The following is a 17620-nucleotide window of genomic DNA, read 5'->3' as shown; positions in this document are numbered from 1 at the left end:
ACCCCTCTAGCTAATATAAAATAACATGATGAAAAAGGTCACATTGCAAATGACATCAATCAAAATTATAAATAGAATCCTCCAGTATACTGCTATTCCAGTTGCCCAGTCAGAATAATTGTTTTTCTACCTAACTGATATGTTCATATGTTTTACTACATATGTTAATCTTCTTCTTAATTTAATCTTTCTCATTTGAATAATTGTTACCACTCTAGATCAATACTAGGGTTAAAAAAAAAAAAAAAAAAAAGCAGCACACTCTCCTCTCGGGAGCACTCCTGAGCCTCTCCCTTGCCCCTCTTCACCCTCTCAGGCTTCCATCTCCTAAACTCTAAGAGACCTCATCAGACTTGCAACCAGGGGAGCAGTGGGCAGTGGAAGCTCATCCTGGGCTAGCCCTCTGAACCTGTCTCCAAGGCCCCTTTTCTCTGAGTTTACACTGAGCCAAAGCAACCCTGCCTAGGCTCTCCCCTGTTGCTTCTTCTATCCTAAGCACTTCCTTGTTTCACTGTCCCAAGCTTTAATAAATGTGCTCTCCAAATACAAACTAAAAAGGAAGAACAAGCTATTGTACCTTTCTATCTGGTCGACTTTTGCCCCTCTAGTTACTAAAAATTTGACCATCTTCTGTTTATTTTCATATTTAGCAAGTGCAAGTGGTGTGCGGCCATCCTGTAAAGCAGCAAAAACAATTTATGATATAAAATTACATCTATCCAAACTGAATATTAAAACTTATAAAAGATCCTCTGAACTTAAACATATAATATAGAAAGTAAAGAAAAAGGAGCTACTTTCCTCTCACCCCTGTGCAGTCACTGACTGTTAAAATGCCCTCCACTCCCTTTTCAACAGGTTAACTTCAACATCATTCTCCAGATCCCACTTCAGATGTTTACAGTCCTGATTCCAAGACTCTTTGTTCCTATCACAGTACCTATCGTGGCATGCTGTCCTTCCTTTACTGCCTGGGGACTGCGGCTTCCTCCTCCCACTTGCACTCACCCAGCTCCCCCTGCTGGGTACTAGGTCTCCCCCTCCCACTCATGCCCAGCAGCACCCATTTCCTAAGCCTCTGCCAGCATAGCAGCCAGTCCCCACCATCACTTCACTCCCCCAGGCCTTCAGTCCTCTGGGCTCTGAGCCTCCCACCCACTCCCAGGCTCTAACAGGAAGTTGTCCTCCTGGGGTAGAAGGGTAGCTGGGAGACAGAGCTTTGCCCCTTCCGTGGGCACTACATTTCTCCAGCCCTCCCTGACTGGGCTTTGGAGTTGTTGCCATGGTGACGGCCTGATAATACTGTGTTCAGTGCATGTGTGTGAGAAAGAAAATGCTTGCAACTAAAGTAAAAATGTTTATTTCAAATATTTTGTAAATAAAGTTATTTGATCTATACCTTATTTCTTGCTTCAGTATCTGCATCGTGGAAAAGCAGCTTTTCCACCATAGCTTTACTGGGACCAAGGACAGCATAGTGGAGAGCAGTGTAGTCATGGTTGTCCATTATATTTGGATTAGCACCATGGTCTAGCAGAATAGCTGCACACTCTTCTTGCTGACATTTTACAGCCTGTCAGTATTATGCCAAAAAATAGATTATAAATTCTAGGAATTCAAAGTAAACGTTCCACAAGTTTCACCAATGACTTATAGTTAAATGAGAGAAATTCATTTTTATTCTAAGTGATTACATCAAATCCATCGCATGTTAACATAGCTGGCTAGTACCTACCTGAATCAGAGCCGTCCTGTTTTCAACGTCACCGAGGTCCAACAGGCATTTTCTGTCTGTTAGGAGAGTCACCACTTTGGGATGGCCATGGATACAGGCCACATGGAGAGCAGTCCTATGAAAGTGAGAGGACTCTTTAGGAACTTAGAGTGCACTATCTCAATATACACAGTTATTCATGTAATTATAAAAAATTTTCCCTACACCTTCATTTTCTTCAAGGGACAGTACAATATTTACTAGTTCTTGTTATGCACATTAATGAAGCAGCAGCCTATCTGAACAGAGGATGACCTGGGAATTCAGCTCAGCTTGAGTCTGATCCTGTTTTAACTGTCACTTGTTAGCTATCACTTGACCTTTCTGTGCCTCAATTTCCTCATCAACAAAATGGGGATAAAAACAGTAGTTATCTCACAGGACACCAGTTTGCTTTAATGAGAATCTATGCAAAGCATTTGCAACAGTTCCTAGCACCAAAAAACTGCTCAATAATTGTTAGATAATATTAGTATCACTATTACTATTACTACGACTTTACAAAACATTTCAATTAAGTAAAATGGTATCATTATACCTACTTTGCAGGCGTGTTTTAAGGATCAGAAAGAATACTGAGTATTTCAATGATTCTAAGATGCTTATCCTCTCACTTTTTCACATCTCCAACACTGGAATCCAATTTTTAATTCAGAATGTCTTACAACTATAGTTGGCAGCATTGTTTAAAAAAACTCTTATTGATACATAAAATACTGGCATCATACCGTCCAGGGCGCCTTTCACTGAGTGAACAATGGTCAATACAACAGACCTGTTGCACTTCTGTTCAAATGGTTGGCATTTAAATAAGTTTTAGTTCTAAAAAGCCTTGTGGGGGAAAGAGAACCAAAAGAACTAAACAAGAATTTTTTTAAATAATTCTTACTTTGATTTTCAAGAAAATTTAAGCCAAAGGAAACTCAGGATTTAAATGAAAAGAATAGCTCATTTTGTTCAATATTTAGATTTATAGATTGCATGGAAAGCAAATCTTCCCAATGATCAATATTAGGGTTTAACACTATTATACATTTTCAAAAGGGCAGGTAAAGGTCATCTTTTACAATTTACTACCTTCAGAAATACTTTTGCTTGAAAGGAGGGAGAATAAGCTTCAACTGTGATTAGGTCCTAATACTTTAATTTTGTATTTCTCATTTTGCTCATATTGGGCAACATGAAGATTTTAAGGATGAAAGGGGCCTGAGAGATTGAAAACGTCCTGAGTAGAGTATGTCCGCTGCATAATAGGCGTTCAGGTTATATTTCATGTACAAATGGATTGAAAAAATGGATAAACATTGTGAGAGAGTTCAATATTTTTAAAGAAATCTTTTATAAAGTAAAATGATACTTCAGCAATAGTAATAATCACTGATATTTGCTTTTTTAAAAGAAAAAAGTCAGAGAAAAACAAATATCACATGATATCACTTGTATGTGGAATCTAATGAACAAAAATAAACTGACTAACAAAATAGGTCCAGAGGTATGGATGCATGAAATAGAATAACAGATCTCGGGGGTGAGGGGGTGAGAGAAGAAGAGATTAACCAAAGACATATATGCATATGCGCAGAACCCATGCACACAGACAATAGTATGGGGAAGGCCTTGGGTGGGGAGGGGGTTGGGTGGGTCAAAGAGAAAGAAAATGGAAGACATCTGTAATACTGTCAACAACAACAAAAATTTTTAAATTTTTAAAAAATAATTTTTTATGTTTGTTTTAAATTTATTTTCAAGAGAGAGGAAAAGACAGAGAGAGAGAGAGAGAAACATCCATAAACTGCTTCTTGTAGGCAACCCGACCTGGGATTGAAACCTGGGTATGTGCCCCGACCGGGAATTGCACCAGTGACCCCTCAGTGTATGAGAGGGGCATGGCGATGAAGCTCCAACCAACTGAGCCACACTGGCCAGGGCATAGTTTTTTTATCTTTTATTTTCATAAGGACACAACTAAAATGATTAATCTATAATCATTTACATATTGTATGTAATAAAGCTATATAAAGTAAAATATATATGTGTAATTGTATGCATACACTCTACAGGCAGATAAGAAACAGCCCAAGTGTCCATCAGTAGATGAGTGGATAAAAAAGCTGTGGTACATTTACACAATGGAATACTATAGAACTGTAAAAATGGAGGAACTCTTACCCTTTGTGACAGCATGGGTGGACCTGGAGAGTATTATGCCAAGCGAAATGGGCCAAATACAAACACAAATACCATATGTTCTCACTTATATGTGGGATCTAATGAACAAAATAAACTGGCAAACAAAATAGGACCAGAGGCATGGATACATGGAACAAACAGAGGGAGGGGGTTGGGAGGAACTGAAGGAGATTAGCCAAAGAACATATATGTGCATATATGGGGAGCCCATGGCCACAGACTACAATGTGCTGAAGGCCGAAGGGGGCTGGGTGGAGGGGCACTAAATGGGGTGAAATGGATGACATGTGTTATAGTGTCAACAATTTAAAAATATATATTTCCTTTACTTCTGAAGAGGCTAAAAATTGTCAAGAGATACCAATCCTCAAAAAATCTTCAGAAAAAAACAAAATAGAAAGTGAGAAATAATTTTATCTCTGCAAGATTCACATTATTGCTCTTCCCCAGAATGATTTCATTCATAATAATATTTCCTAGAATTTCTGTACCTGATCATTGCAGAAATCAGATGTTTTAAAAAATACTCATTGAGAATGCTCAGAAATAAATTTTATTACATTTTGCACATATTTTCAGCTAACATAAGATGATAGTCTGTGTGTATGTATAATCAAACCAATTTTTTTTCTTAATACATTGCTATTTTAAGCAGTGCTGAGAAAAACAAATTATATGTAATTTATCTAATTATTTCATAAAGATATTTTAGTATAAATAGAATTGATGGGTATAGGATACACACACACACACACACACACATTTTAAATGTGGTACTCAGCACCAAATTGCCTATTTCAAAAGTCAGAAGCAACTTAAACTTTAAGCAGCAGTATAAGGACAGTCCCTGGTCGTCTTCACAAACTTTGTGGATGGAAAACATTATTTTACTCCTCTTTTAACATAAATTCCTTTTTTATCAGGGGCACTAAATATTTTTTTTTTGTCCATTGGTCACTTGTACGTAAGCAAAAAGGTCTTTGTCCACTTTCAAATTTGCTTTTTCTTGTTGATTTCAAAGACTTCTCTGAAAAATGAAGATACACTTTTTCTCTGATACACAGACATTGTAAATATTTTGCAAGTATATTTTCTTCTATTTTGCTAATATTGTCTGATAGACAGAGGGTTTGAATTTTTTATATTGCTCAAGCAACCTCCAGAAATATTGCTTTTGAAGTCTTTGCCACCACCAACAAAAATGTATAAATGGGCATTTGTGTTTTCTTCTGGTACTTTTCTCATTTTGTGTATTTAAAAAATTCAATCTTGAATTTACTTGGAAGAGATAAAAACCTAGTTAGTTTTCTCCAAATACTTAACAGGTATTTATTCACCCTTTGTACTTGACCTTTTCCTACAAACATGAAATGTCACCAGTAGCAAGATCTAAAGTCTTACATATATTTGGGTGTTTGTCCCTTCTTTCCCAATCATTTATCTGTCTTTTCAGCTACTAGTAAGCAAATAGTTTGTGGACATTTATAGCACATGTTGATATCTAGAAGGGTAAACCTTTGCCTGCTACACAAATTTTTTCTTAATTTCATGACAATAATGAAAGAACCAACGTAACTCAAACATTTTCAAACCATACTTATTTGGTTTGTAAAATTGATAAACACAGGAAGAGCACACATTTTGAGAAACTGAGTCTTCCTATTGAAGGGCACTGCCATCCTCCCACCTGAAAGTGCCTTCTGAGGTCCCTCAGTAAGGAACGTAGGTGTGCCCCGAGATAAACGGTTATTGGGTTTTATCTAAAGAACTTTTAGCCCAGAAGTTGCTCTATCATGGGAATAAAGTGTGAACATCAATATAAAATGCTGTATACACTTAATTTCGTTTCCATTATTGATATGTAGTTAAATCGCTTAAAAACTGTCAGTAGAGTGTGTGTAGGAGGAGTTATGAGCGGGTCCTTGTGCTTGTGTCTGTGCTGCTCACGAAGTGGCCCGAGCGCTGGGCCCGGCGGGTCCCCGGGAGGCGCTGCGGCTCCGCGGGAGGCGGGACAGCGGGCGGGGCAGGCGGCCTGCGCTCCCCCCGCTGAGCTGGGCAGAAGCGGCTCCTCCCGGGCCCACCCCGCCTCCTCCTGGGGGACCCCCGGCCCCAGCCTCTCATTCCCTGTTACCTGCTCATCCTGTCTCTGTCATTCAAGCCGCTTTTCCCGAAAAACAGAGCTTGCTTCACTCTCCACACGCTGCCGGCCCTGGCAGCTCTGTGGATCGCTCCCATGTCGCTGTCTGGAGAGCCGCGCCTTCCGCCTCCAAACTTGCCCCGCCTCAGGCGTGGGGGGTGACCCAAGGGGGCCAGTGTCCACCGCCTCTGAAAACCAAACATTATTGCAGAGGCTACGGTCTTCAGGGAGGCCCCACCTTCCCCTCCACTTTTCCCGCCTCCAGGGCCCAATACCTCTGTCTCTCTGTCTCTCTGTCTCTCTGTCTCTCTGTCTCTCTGTCTCTCTCTGTCTCTGTCTCTCGCCAACAACCCGCCACCACAGCCTTCAAGCAGAGCCTTGGGCAGTTGAGGGCTTAGAATCTCCAGGCCCAGAATCACTGTAACCAAGCAACGTCTCTGACATCACTGCGCATGCGCACAGAGACCTACAGCCAAGGGTACTGGAGCCCACATGGGCCGCTCAAGCATCGCAAATCTCAGAGATTGCCTGTGGGCGGGTTTGGGGTTCTTTTCAAACATCCCTGGGAGTTAGCTGTTTCCTGATGCTTGCAAAAGTTATTCACCGCAGTGAAACAGCAGTCTTTGCTTAACTTGCTTCTGCTGGGCACTCGCTCAGCAAATCCCCACTCTTCAGGTTGGTTTCTGTGGAAGCCTCCAGGGTAACCCCCATGGTGCTTTCTGTCATCGCCTTCTCCTGGATGGCTTCTGGTGGGCTGGAGGGCAGAGCTGACCCTGAGGGGGCAGTTACACAGCCATACACTGCTTCTGTTCCAAGAGGTGCCGAGATATCCGTGCAATTCTTCGTTTCTATGGAAAATGGCCTCACTGCTGAAATCTTGCTAATATCACGTTCAGGTTCTTCTTTGAAATCTCTGACTGAGTAAAACTCAACAGGCTGCTGTGAAACCTCATTTTCTGAGGGTCTAGAACAAGTCTCAGATGAGCATTTTTCAACCACTTCTGCTATCAGCTGTTCATCAACTTCTTGTGAGTCTTGGGTTTCGGCCCCAGGTCCTGCTAATCCTAGTGATTCCTTGAGAGGTGATCTGGTGGGTGTTTCAACTTCAGGGGTCTCAAAATCACCTTCAGAATCTGAGCTGAAACAAGGATTTGGTCTCGGCTTGCGAGTCCTCCTCGGGTCGCCCTGGGGCCCTGGGGCCTCCTGGTCTCTGGCGCCCCCACCGGGCCCCACGGACCACGCCCACTTCACCCACTGGGGAGGGGATCTGCCAAGGGCTGAAGGCCTGACTGTGGGTCCTCCCGCTCCAGCTCCTACGAGTAGGGAAAGGGGGAAAGCCTTTTTCCCTTTCAAAATGGAGGGACCCGTTGACCGTGCCCTTCAGCATTTCCAGCGGAGGCGCCGATGTGGTTAAGCGAGCGCCCTGGGGGCGGGGGGAGCGCTTCCTCCTAGTCCTGCTTCCCCAATGGGGCGGCCGCGGAGCCCTGCCCCGCTGGCGACTCCGCCGGGAAGATGCCTCTCCTGAGGTCTCCTCAGGCCCCGGCCTGCAGCGCCCAGCAGCTCGGGACTCGGGGGCTTGGGGGTCCCAGGTCCCCCTTCCCCTAGAGACTCTTTTAAAGGGGAGTTTTCTGGAGGAGGAGACCTTGGGCAGCCTGAAGTTTCACACCACCACAGCCCTGGTCTTAAACAAGCCCAAGCCTGTCTCTCTGAGGAAGAAAACAGTAGGCGAGTTCTCAGAAACTTCCATGGAGGGCCTGCCTCTCCCCCAGCCATCCTACCCTGATGAAATGGATGGGAACACAAATCCTTTGCTAGGAGATGCCAGGACCCAGAAATCTGTCCCCGACTTTAAGGAAGCATCAAGCAGCACTCCTAGTAAGTGACACCAATGGTTCTGGGGTTGAGCTGCTGGAGGAGTCAAGGAGCTCACCCCTGGAGCTCGAGTTTGATTTCACAGAAGATGTGGAAAATGTAGAGTCCAGGAAAGGCCTTCCAAGAAAACTTGGCAGGACACTGGGTAACAAACTGCCTCCCAAGGTACAGAAAGATGGTGCCAGTAAGCCAGTATGTGCCAAAGGTACAGAACCTCCTCTGGATCCAGCTGCAGACAGTGCTTCTCTCTCTCAAGCGTCTTCTAAGCAGGATCCCAGTCAGTGGGATAACCCCAGCTTCAGCCCCCTTGGGGGCCAGTCCACACTGCAGGACTCCCCTCCCCTCTCCCCTAAGGGCACCTACCACTTTGATGAATCCACGGATCCCTTTAAACCAACTACAGCTTTAACAAACAGTGACTTTTGTTCTCCTGCTGGTAATCATGTTAATGAAACCTTAGAATCACCCAAGAAGGCAAAGTTGCATTTAATAACGAGTGGCTGTAAGGTGAAGAAATATGAAACGCAGTCCCTTGCTTTGGATGAAGAAGCAGTGATTTCCCAGATTTCAGACATTTCTAACAGGGATGGCCATGCTACCAATGAGGAGAAACTGGCATCCACTTCATCTGTTCAGAAATCATCCAATCATCCGGGGCCGAGGTGAAAGGCATAGAAAAAGAGACGTGCCAGAAGATGGAGAAAGATGGATCTACTGTGCCTGAAATGCTGGAATCCCCTGTAAAGAAGGCCACCATGGCCATGGACTGTGGAGGAGAGAGTCCCCTGGATGGCATCTGCCTCAGTGAATCAGATTAGACAGCCATGCTCACCCTGCTAAGAGATAATCACTAAAGAGATTGAAGCAAATGAATTGAAGAAAAAATATGAAGAAACCCGACAAGAAGTCTTGGAGATGAGGAAAATTGTAGCCAAATATGAAAAGTCCATTGCCCAAATGATTGAAGATGAACAAAGGACAAGTATGACATCTCAGAAAAGCTTCCAGCAACTGACCATGGAGAAGGAGCAGGCCTTGGCTGACCTTAATTCTGTGGAAAGGTCCCTTTCTGATCTCTTCAGGAGATATGAGAACCTGAAAGGTGTTCTGGAGGGGTGCAAGAAGAATGAAGAAACCTTGAAAAAATGTGCTCAGGATTACTTAGCCAGAGTTAAACAAGGGGAACAGAGATATCAGGCTCTGAAAAATCCACGCAGAAGAAAACTAGACAAAGCCAATGAAGAGATTGCTCAGGTTCGAACAAAAGCAAAGGCTGAGAGTGCAGCTCTCCATGCAGGACTCCGGAAAGAGCAGATGAAAGTGGAGTCCCTGGAAAGGGCCCTTCACCAGAAGAACCAAGAAATTGAAGAACTGACGAAAATCTGTGATGAAGTGATTGCAAAGCTGGGAAAGACTGACTGAGTTTCCCGTTAGCTCCCTGGATCTGCATTTGGCTGCTTCTCTCGTGACCACAATTATATTGCCTTATCCAGGAATTGTTGCCCCTTTGCAGAGAAAAACACTTTGAAAAAGCACATGCCTACTGGTTCCTGTCCCGCTTTGCTGCTGATGCACAGCCCTGGAAGAAACCCTGGAGTGCCACACAGTCACCAAAGGAGTGGCAGCAGGCCACCCTCGAGTCCTTCATCACCTGATGGTCCAGTTAGACAGGCTGCTAAGTTAGGTTTGTGATTTCTCTGTCTGTAATTCGTTTTAAAGTCAGCTTTACTTTTCCAGGTGCATTAAATTTGTGATTTTGTGGCTACTGTCTGATTTTTTGTGTGACCTGTTCATTTTATCTTTTAAATTTAATATTCAGTATTAATGGTTTTATTTGAGGTGGTAATTTGGTTTTTGTTACTTCTAATTTGTGAACAAGAAGGGACTCTGACTACTCATTTGTACACATGCACACATATTTACACATGCTGCTCTTTTTCCCCTGAAGCATGGTCAGATAAGAACTCTACAGAAGAACCTCTTTCCATAAATGTAAAAGCCTATTTTGAAAGTCCTGGCTCAGAATGCCAACTTGAGAATTGGTGACCACCCCCTGACTCCTGCCTGTCATGACTCATGACCCATGCTCAGGTGTCATGTCCAGGGAAGACTTCGCCATCATCTTTGTTGCCCTGGTATTTGGACGCTCCTCAGCCTTGACGAGTATGAGTGTGACCCCTTTGGGGTTAGTTGGCAGGCTGGTGGTGACTGCCCCCTGCAGGCACAGCAGAGTGGGGCTCCCTCGGAGCTGGGCTATGACTAGGCTGTCCTAGAGCCACTTTGTCTCCTCCACTTCACTTGTTGCTACAGAACCAACATTTCCTCTTTATTGACTATTTGACATATGTGAAGAAAATCTACTTGTAAAAGGTTTAGATGAACTTATATAATTAAAAGGTCCGTAACCCCATCAGTAATTATAAGGTGAAGAAACAGTTGGTTTTTCACAAGTGTGATGCCTTGTTTTTCAGATTTTTTCTTTAAGGCAAAAAAAGTCCTTTCAAACTAAAGACAATCTTTAACAAAATGGGCAGTAAAAAATCATGTGAAGCACTCTGAAAATCAGCACTTTTTGAATATTTGTAAAGAAAAGCCATTTCACTAGAGGAGGGGAGTAAAGGGAGCAGATCCACACTCTGAGAACCCAATTCCTCAAGCTCTCATTCAGTGTGGAGGGGCCGTTAACCCCCAAATGGAAAATTGTCATGTAGCCAGTGAATTCCCCAGCATTTCATAGACAAAACCAAATCCCTGCAAGTGTTTAAAGCACCCTTGCCTTAATCTTAGCACCCTGAAGGTCTTTATGGTGACATGCACTATGTTCAGTACATGTAACTTCTCGTACTTTTCCTGTAGAACTATTGCATGGTCCCCCTTCAGCAATGAATTGTGCCTGATGGAGAACATCTATAGATCTCTAAACATGAGTTTTTCTTTAGAAGTGTACTATTCACAGGGGTGCAATCTTTAGCCCCAGGGAGGTCAATAATGTCTCTTAAAGCCAGCAGTCATGTTTGACCAATATACATTTACCATAATTGGTGCTTAGGCTGTATTTTAAAGCCTGTTGTTCTTACCATTTTGTACAAAAAAGAACAACAGAAGTGATCTGTGGTTGGAGAAGTGACTTGACAATCATTGGGGCCTTGAAAACAGTCACTGGGTTAATGTGCGAGCTGTACTGTAGTCTCAGCGGCAGAGGGCTGGTGTCTCCCGGCGGTGCCTCTGATTTCCTCGTTCAGTCCTCTCCTACCAGGAAGACGAGCTGTGTATTTTGCAGAAAGAAACGTTGCTAAACCTTTTGCTGCTGTATTTTGGTGACATGTCCATGTTTACTTGTTTTCTGTTGATTGTTTTAAGCATGGAAGGCTTTAGTGGTCTCTGAGTCCTGGTCCTCTTTTTAGGATTCTTGTGTATATAAGAAAAGGTAGCTGTGTGTTAAAACAGGTGACGACAATCCTTGCCTAGCACACTGGTCAAAGAGACCCCTTAAAAACTAGATCCTAGGGCAAGGTTGCTGCACAAGGAATTCGAGAGGGCCCGTGTTAAGTAGTTGCCACTGGCCTCTCAGCCATAACTGTTACAAGAATATGTGCTTCCTTCTGATGAAATAGGTGGATATGCTCCAACAAGAATAAAAATGTAGCTTGTGCAGCTGACAAATCAAGAGAATATACTGGGCAGAATAAAGTATGTTGTTTCTTTTTCCTTTAAAAAGAAAAAAAAAAAAAACCCAAAACTCCAAACTTCTAGAACTCCAGAAAATAAGAATATAGCCTAGAGTGGGCCCCTAGGGCACCAGAGGACTTGTCAGTTAGGCAACAATAAACCCTTACAAAAGTGAAAAGAGATGAATGGAAGTTGCTGGCCTAGATCATGGTTGGGAACTGTTAGGTGATCTTGCTGAGACTGGATCCAGAGCCATTTCTTAAGTTTTTTTGACTTGGCCAAAGTGTAGATAGGTAGTCTTTATCTTAAAGTATTTTAGTTGGAGACTGAGCAGTTTGTCACTTGGTTGGCTGGTCAGTTACTGTCAGGCCTCCTGAGATTCACTATATTGGGAGAAGCTCCTGAAGGCCTGCCCAAACCTTTGGTTCTGTAAAATTGTTCTGGAAATATTGAGAAGCCCAGTTTTCTTACATGGTTTTTAGCTTCTTCAGACCCAGCCCAAATTAGGGAATGTAGAAACACGTGCTCGTGCAAGGCTCTGAGGATCTGGCCGCCTTCCAGAATGATATGGAATCTAAGGGAAGATTTATGTTTGGTCTTGGGGGATCACTCAGGTTGAATTTTCTTTCCATCCGGTTACCCTTTCCACCTGCCCCACACTTTGTGCAACTCTTACACCAATACTTAGATCTTTATCGGACAGCCCCGAGTTAGTACTGTTTGTGAAAAGGAGTAAACTGCCCAGGTGTTCCTGGGCTGTCCGAAAGCAGCCAGAGGGCAGCATTTGCTTTAAAGAAAGATAACCAAGGGCTTGCTATTGGCTCTACAGCTCAAAATAGAATTTTTAAAGAGCAAGGCTGGTAATCTTGTGTACACTAGCTGGAAATGATTCACACATCTTTTTCTAGTGGTATAGAAGCTCTAAAACTCTCTCTTTATTCCCTTTTGTTTTTTCACTATAATTAGTAGCCATCTCACTGAACTGTACATGACTGTTGTCTTCCGTTTTGGTTTTGTGGCCACACAAGCTTATTCTCGGACTTGCTTTCTTACTTTAAACTCTTGTTGGAAAGAGAGAATCTAGGTGTTGAAAGATTAAATGATTCAGGCAAAGGATTTTAAAGTAAAAATGTATATATTCTGAAGAATTTTAAAGATAGCAGATTATTATTTGCTTATTAGAGAACAAATATAACCTGGGAATCCCAGAATGTCAGGCCAAAGGTCTAAGAAGTCGTCGTGTTCAAAGACTTTAATAGAAATATTTTAAGGAGACTTCTGTCCAAAAAGGTTTGACTAGCCTCCAGATTCCAGTGATTTTTAAAAAGCTTATCACTCAAGCTTATCACTCAAACCTTGAGTCTCCCATAGAGTAAAGCTAAAGAAATTGGAGAAACGTCTGTAAGGTTCTCCTCTGGGAGACAATATAAACGGCAGCATTCCCAGGGAAGACCCTCCCTAGTGCCCAGAGCTAGCATTCTGGAGACTAAAGATTGCACTTTTCGTAGTTCTTTGTCCAAATGCAATCCCATTTCTGTGCCTCTTACCATGCAGTTAGATTTGAACAATCAAGATTCTTAAGGAATGACTTTATTAACTATAATATGGTTCCAGCTATTTTATATATATATATATTTGGTTATAGTTCTAACATAGAGATGTTGCGTGCGATGCTGACAGTCTTAACTCCTTTGGAGGAGGCCAGGTGTGGAGCTGAGGTGTGGCTTGAACCTTCCTTCTATCGATTCTTTAGAACTCTACAGATTCCACTTTCTCCCTCTCTGCCTTTTGGTGGTATCTGAAATATACTCCAAAAAGTATTTCTCAGTCACATGGATAACCAATATTCTATATAAATAATTCCCAAGCAGACCTAAAAATTGGAACTCAGAAACCACCCCCAGTCCAGATACAGGACAGTCTGTCACCACACCCGCAGCCTCAGCCCTGGTCCTTCTTACCCAATGGGACGGGACCCAGGCATTTCTTTAAATCTCAGAGGTAGCAGTAAACTTTTCAGTGTTGCTGTTAGCAACTGTGTTTGCCAGTAGATACCCATTTGTACTAATGTGCCAACAAGTAAATGTTAATTGCACATCTGCTTCCACTGTGTCCCCATGGGTGCCATGAAGTGTGTGAGGAGCCTCGTCTGGAGGAGCGAATGCGGCATTGACTACTGCTATCAGGATTGTGTTGTGTGGAATAATCATCTATATAAATTTTATATGCACAGTAATTTCCCTTTTATATGTCAGGTAAATATTTGTAAAAGTTATACTCACACAAATGAAATTATTATTATGATTACTAATATATTTTTACCATGTTTCATTGCCTGAATAAAAACTGTTTACCACTGTTAAAAATAAAATAAAATAAAATAGTCTCTAAATCTCCTTGTGCCTCAATTTATTTCTCTTCCACATTTCTCTGGACCACAGCCAACCTCCAGTTGATCTATTCTCCAGGGAATTTGCCGGATGCAACAACAGAAGGGTGCTTTCATAGTTTCAAAGATTGTGGCAATATGTGTCCCTACACGTGCAAATTTATGGGAAAACAGTGCACCTTGACCTAATGAAATGAAAGCAATTTTCCATATGCCTCTTAATCTTCTCCCTTGGGCCCACCTCTTACATTTACATTTTATTTCCCTTGTCAACATAAGAAACATTCAAACCTATAGAGAATTTTTATGAGTTTATTGCAGGCAAACTATCAACAATTGTCAGGAAGCAAAATCTCAAAGGATTGCGATAATGCTCCAGAGAATGGCAGGTTTTGCTCCTTATTTTATAATTACAATCAAAAGAGAAGACGTGGGTGGGTTACAAGAAATCCCCTGGTGATAGATTAGGGAGGTGGGAGAAAGCAAAGTGGGGAAACCTCTGGGGTTGGATGAAAAGTAAAATGATAGACACATACATCTTTTACATCTGTGGGTACAGGATAGTTATCAATCAACAATTAACATGATGACAAGAACCATGAGAGGATTTGTGGTCTCTGCCCTGGTGCATTGGCTGTGCCCTGAGGGGTCTGGAAAAGGGGAATTACCTTGGCCTCCCAAAGGTATGCTCTGATAGATGCAAAAGACAACAGACAGGCTCAGTTAAGGTAAAGATTGACTTTTGTCAGGGAAGATTCTAGCCTAGGACATGACTACCTGCCATAAACTACTTTTAGTTTACATGTTTTAATTTCAGACCATCCTTTGTGGTTACTTTAGGTCCTTGAGTTTGCAAGGCCACCATACAGGCCTTCCCTGAGTTTGTCAGGTTAGCATATGGCCCCTTTTCGTCCACACCCCCAAATAAATCTTTAATCAATCCAAGATTTGTTTTGGAGCATGATGGTAACATTTAAGAACTTAAAAAAAAAAAAAAAAGGCTATTCACGTGCCACAAACCACCTTTTCTCACCTAGTTTGAAGTCACTTTACTGTGTGTTAAATTCTCAGGTTAAGTTTTTTGTTTTGGGGTTTTCTGTTCTCACCCATTGAATGGTCTGCTTCTTTTTGCATCAATGATACCGTTGTAATAAACCCAGTTGTAAATACCTGGATAGGAGCAAAGGCAAGGCCAAATTTTATAGGCATGTCATTTGTGCAGCTTTGCCAGGAAGCTGCAAATTCACACTCCCCAGGTCTATTTTCCCCAGGGAAGGGGCTGGACAGGGGAATAGATGAATGCCCAGTAAAGCCTGGGTGAAATAGGGAAGGTACTTGTCCATCAGTCACATCTGGGAACAGGTCATTGGCTAGAGTAGGCGTGGCCACTGCAAGCTTGGGAAGACTTGAGACACTTAAACTCCTAAACAAAGGAGTTCTCTCTCTACCTCAGTCTGTGCTCCTGGCCTATGGGACTTCTATGCTCCTGCTTTTGCCTACATGAGGACCCTACACACAATGGACTAATAGGCTGCAACTAGCCTAATGGGACCCATGGGACTCAGCTCCACCATGGCAGGGAAACACTGGATGCTGGCTTTGCCTCTAGCTCTGCTGAATCCCCAGCTGCACATTTTACAGAACTAGATCATGGGAATGGGACTTTGCAAACCCAGGGATGTAAATCACTAATCCTTCTATGAGAGTCTCAGAAACTTCTTTTTCTTGAGATATTGTAAGGCCCCAATGCCAAGCACCCAGTAGGGAAGGAGATACCCCACTTCCACTGATAACACTGTGTGGTTACTTTAGGTCTCTTGAGTTTGCAAGGCCTGCCATGCACCTCCTCTGAGCTTGTCAGGTTTAGCTTGTGGCCACTTTTTCATTCACACTTGACCTGCTAAATATTTTTTTTATTGTCTGCTCTCTCCCAACTAGAATGTACCATCCATGAAAAAAATAATTTTCTTCACTATTTATTTTCATAGTTCTTAGAAGACTAGGTGCTTAATAGTTTCTCATTAAATAAATGACTGAATTATCTGAAATTACCTAATTTATAAGTCTAATTTATATCTTTATGTCTCCATCACCTCCCCATATAGCAATGTTGTAGGCAGAGGGAACAGCACCAGGTGTCTGACTGTTGGCACCAGACCAAAGCGGGTTCAGCAAACTCAGTTCTTGAGTTCTGGCTAGGAAATAATTCAGCACCAAGACCCAAACTGTAAGAGAACATTTATTTGGTAAGTCACAGAGGTAGAAGAAGTAATTCCTAGAAGAAATGGGCTTAGAAAACAAGTTGTAGAGGTAAAGGAAGGGGGCCTTGGAGCTTGGGAGTGAGTAAGTTAATAGTAAGAGCCTAGGGTGAGGGGGAGGAAAAGGGAAAGGTGTGGGAGTGCTCCCAGGAGGGAGAGGGCACTGGGTCCTCATCCTAAGGGTTTTAAGGGTGGAGATTTTAAGGGAGGCCCCAGAAGATCTCAATAAAATATTCAGCAATTTTTCAGGTGTGTCCTTTCAGGGTCTACGTCTCCACTGATTGATTGGTTGGCACCAGGGCAGTGGGGTCACTATCCAGTGCAGCTTGGTACTGAGGTCTGCCATGGATGGGGTCAATGGTCTGGTTTTGCTGCTTTTCTGGGCCTGGAGCTGAAATACAACTGAGGCCTAGATGTTATCTCTAGGGCGGAAAGGGTAAGGGGTCCAAACTGCAGGACCATCAATTTGCTAGGGGAGGAAAGGTCCCCTGAGGGGAGGTCCCACCCTATAATTGTCCCTGGCTAGGCACCTTGGTGAGCTTTCCACCTTGGTGACCTCCTGTACCTGGCCCATTGTCCTTGGTCTGCTCATGTCTGTCTAACTGCATGCCACAGAAACACTTGAAGACAGCTGTATAGGGAAAGAGGAGGGTCATCCAACCCTATTTACAAATGGTAACTTATTTTAAGGTGTGTATTTTCAGATCTCCCCACTTTCTCTCAGGAGACTCCTGTCCCACAGGTCTAGGTCCTTTCAGGGTCTAGGTCTCTGAAGGTCATGGGGTTATTTCCAGCCAGTCCTTGGCTGTTACAAATAGAAAGTGGCAGAGCATATGCATTACTCCTTTTTATCACAGAATCTTTGTCATACATTCTTAGAAGTGTGATCTCTGGGTCAAAGGGTAATTGCATATGTAAACTAAACAGTTATTGCCTAATGCCGCCCCCACTCCCACCCCCAGGACTCATACCATTACCATTTTGGATTTCCACCAGCAAGGTGTGTGGGGAGCCGCTGTGGCCCCAGGCATGGAGGAGGTGCCTGGGTGAGCTGCAGATGTGCTCCCCTGCTCCCAGGGAGATGTGGGTGAGCTGCTGTGGCCCCAGGCACAGAGGAGCTGCCTGGGTGAGCTGTAGATGTGCTCCCCTGCTCCCTGACCCAGACCTTGAGGCACCAAGGTGACACTAATTTAGCTTGCGGCCATAAATTCTAGAAAGGCTTATTAGAAAGCTGACCCCTGCCTGAAGGGTTAAGGGACAGTCAAGCCACATACAAAGCCAAGGACTCAATCCTCCCCAAAAAGTTCCCATTAGAAGCCGAGACAAAGATA

General features: G+C 43.1%; 1 protein-coding gene and 1 pseudogene across 2 annotated transcripts in view; both read left to right on the top strand.

The window, feature by feature from the left end:
• The first annotated feature begins 6553 nt into the window (after positions 1–6553).
• LOC308566832 (transforming acidic coiled-coil-containing protein 1 pseudogene) lies at positions 6554–9753 on the top strand (annotated as a pseudogene). The gene is made up of 2 exons: positions 6554–6639; positions 7486–9753. The product of its transcript is annotated as a transforming acidic coiled-coil-containing protein 1 pseudogene (transcript).
• A 316-nt stretch (positions 9754–10069) lies between these two features.
• LOC308566790 (amyloid beta A4 precursor protein-binding family B member 1-interacting protein-like) overlaps positions 10070–17620 on the top strand; it is a gene marked incomplete at its 5' end in the record, with an annotated part of 29878 nt that continues 22327 nt past the window's right edge. The window contains 1 exon segment of the mRNA XM_081157558.1: positions 10070–10158. Within this exon segment, the coding sequence (XP_081013684.1) occupies positions 10070–10158 (89 nt within the window).

The sequence above is a fragment of the Miniopterus schreibersii genome (genome assembly GCF_964146895.1).
Source record: "Miniopterus schreibersii genome assembly, chromosome: 1".
NCBI classification, from domain to species: Eukaryota; Metazoa; Chordata; class Mammalia; order Chiroptera; family Miniopteridae; genus Miniopterus; species Miniopterus schreibersii.
Note: the sequence above shows the minus strand (reverse complement) of the source record. Positions and strands in the feature narration are given on the sequence as shown.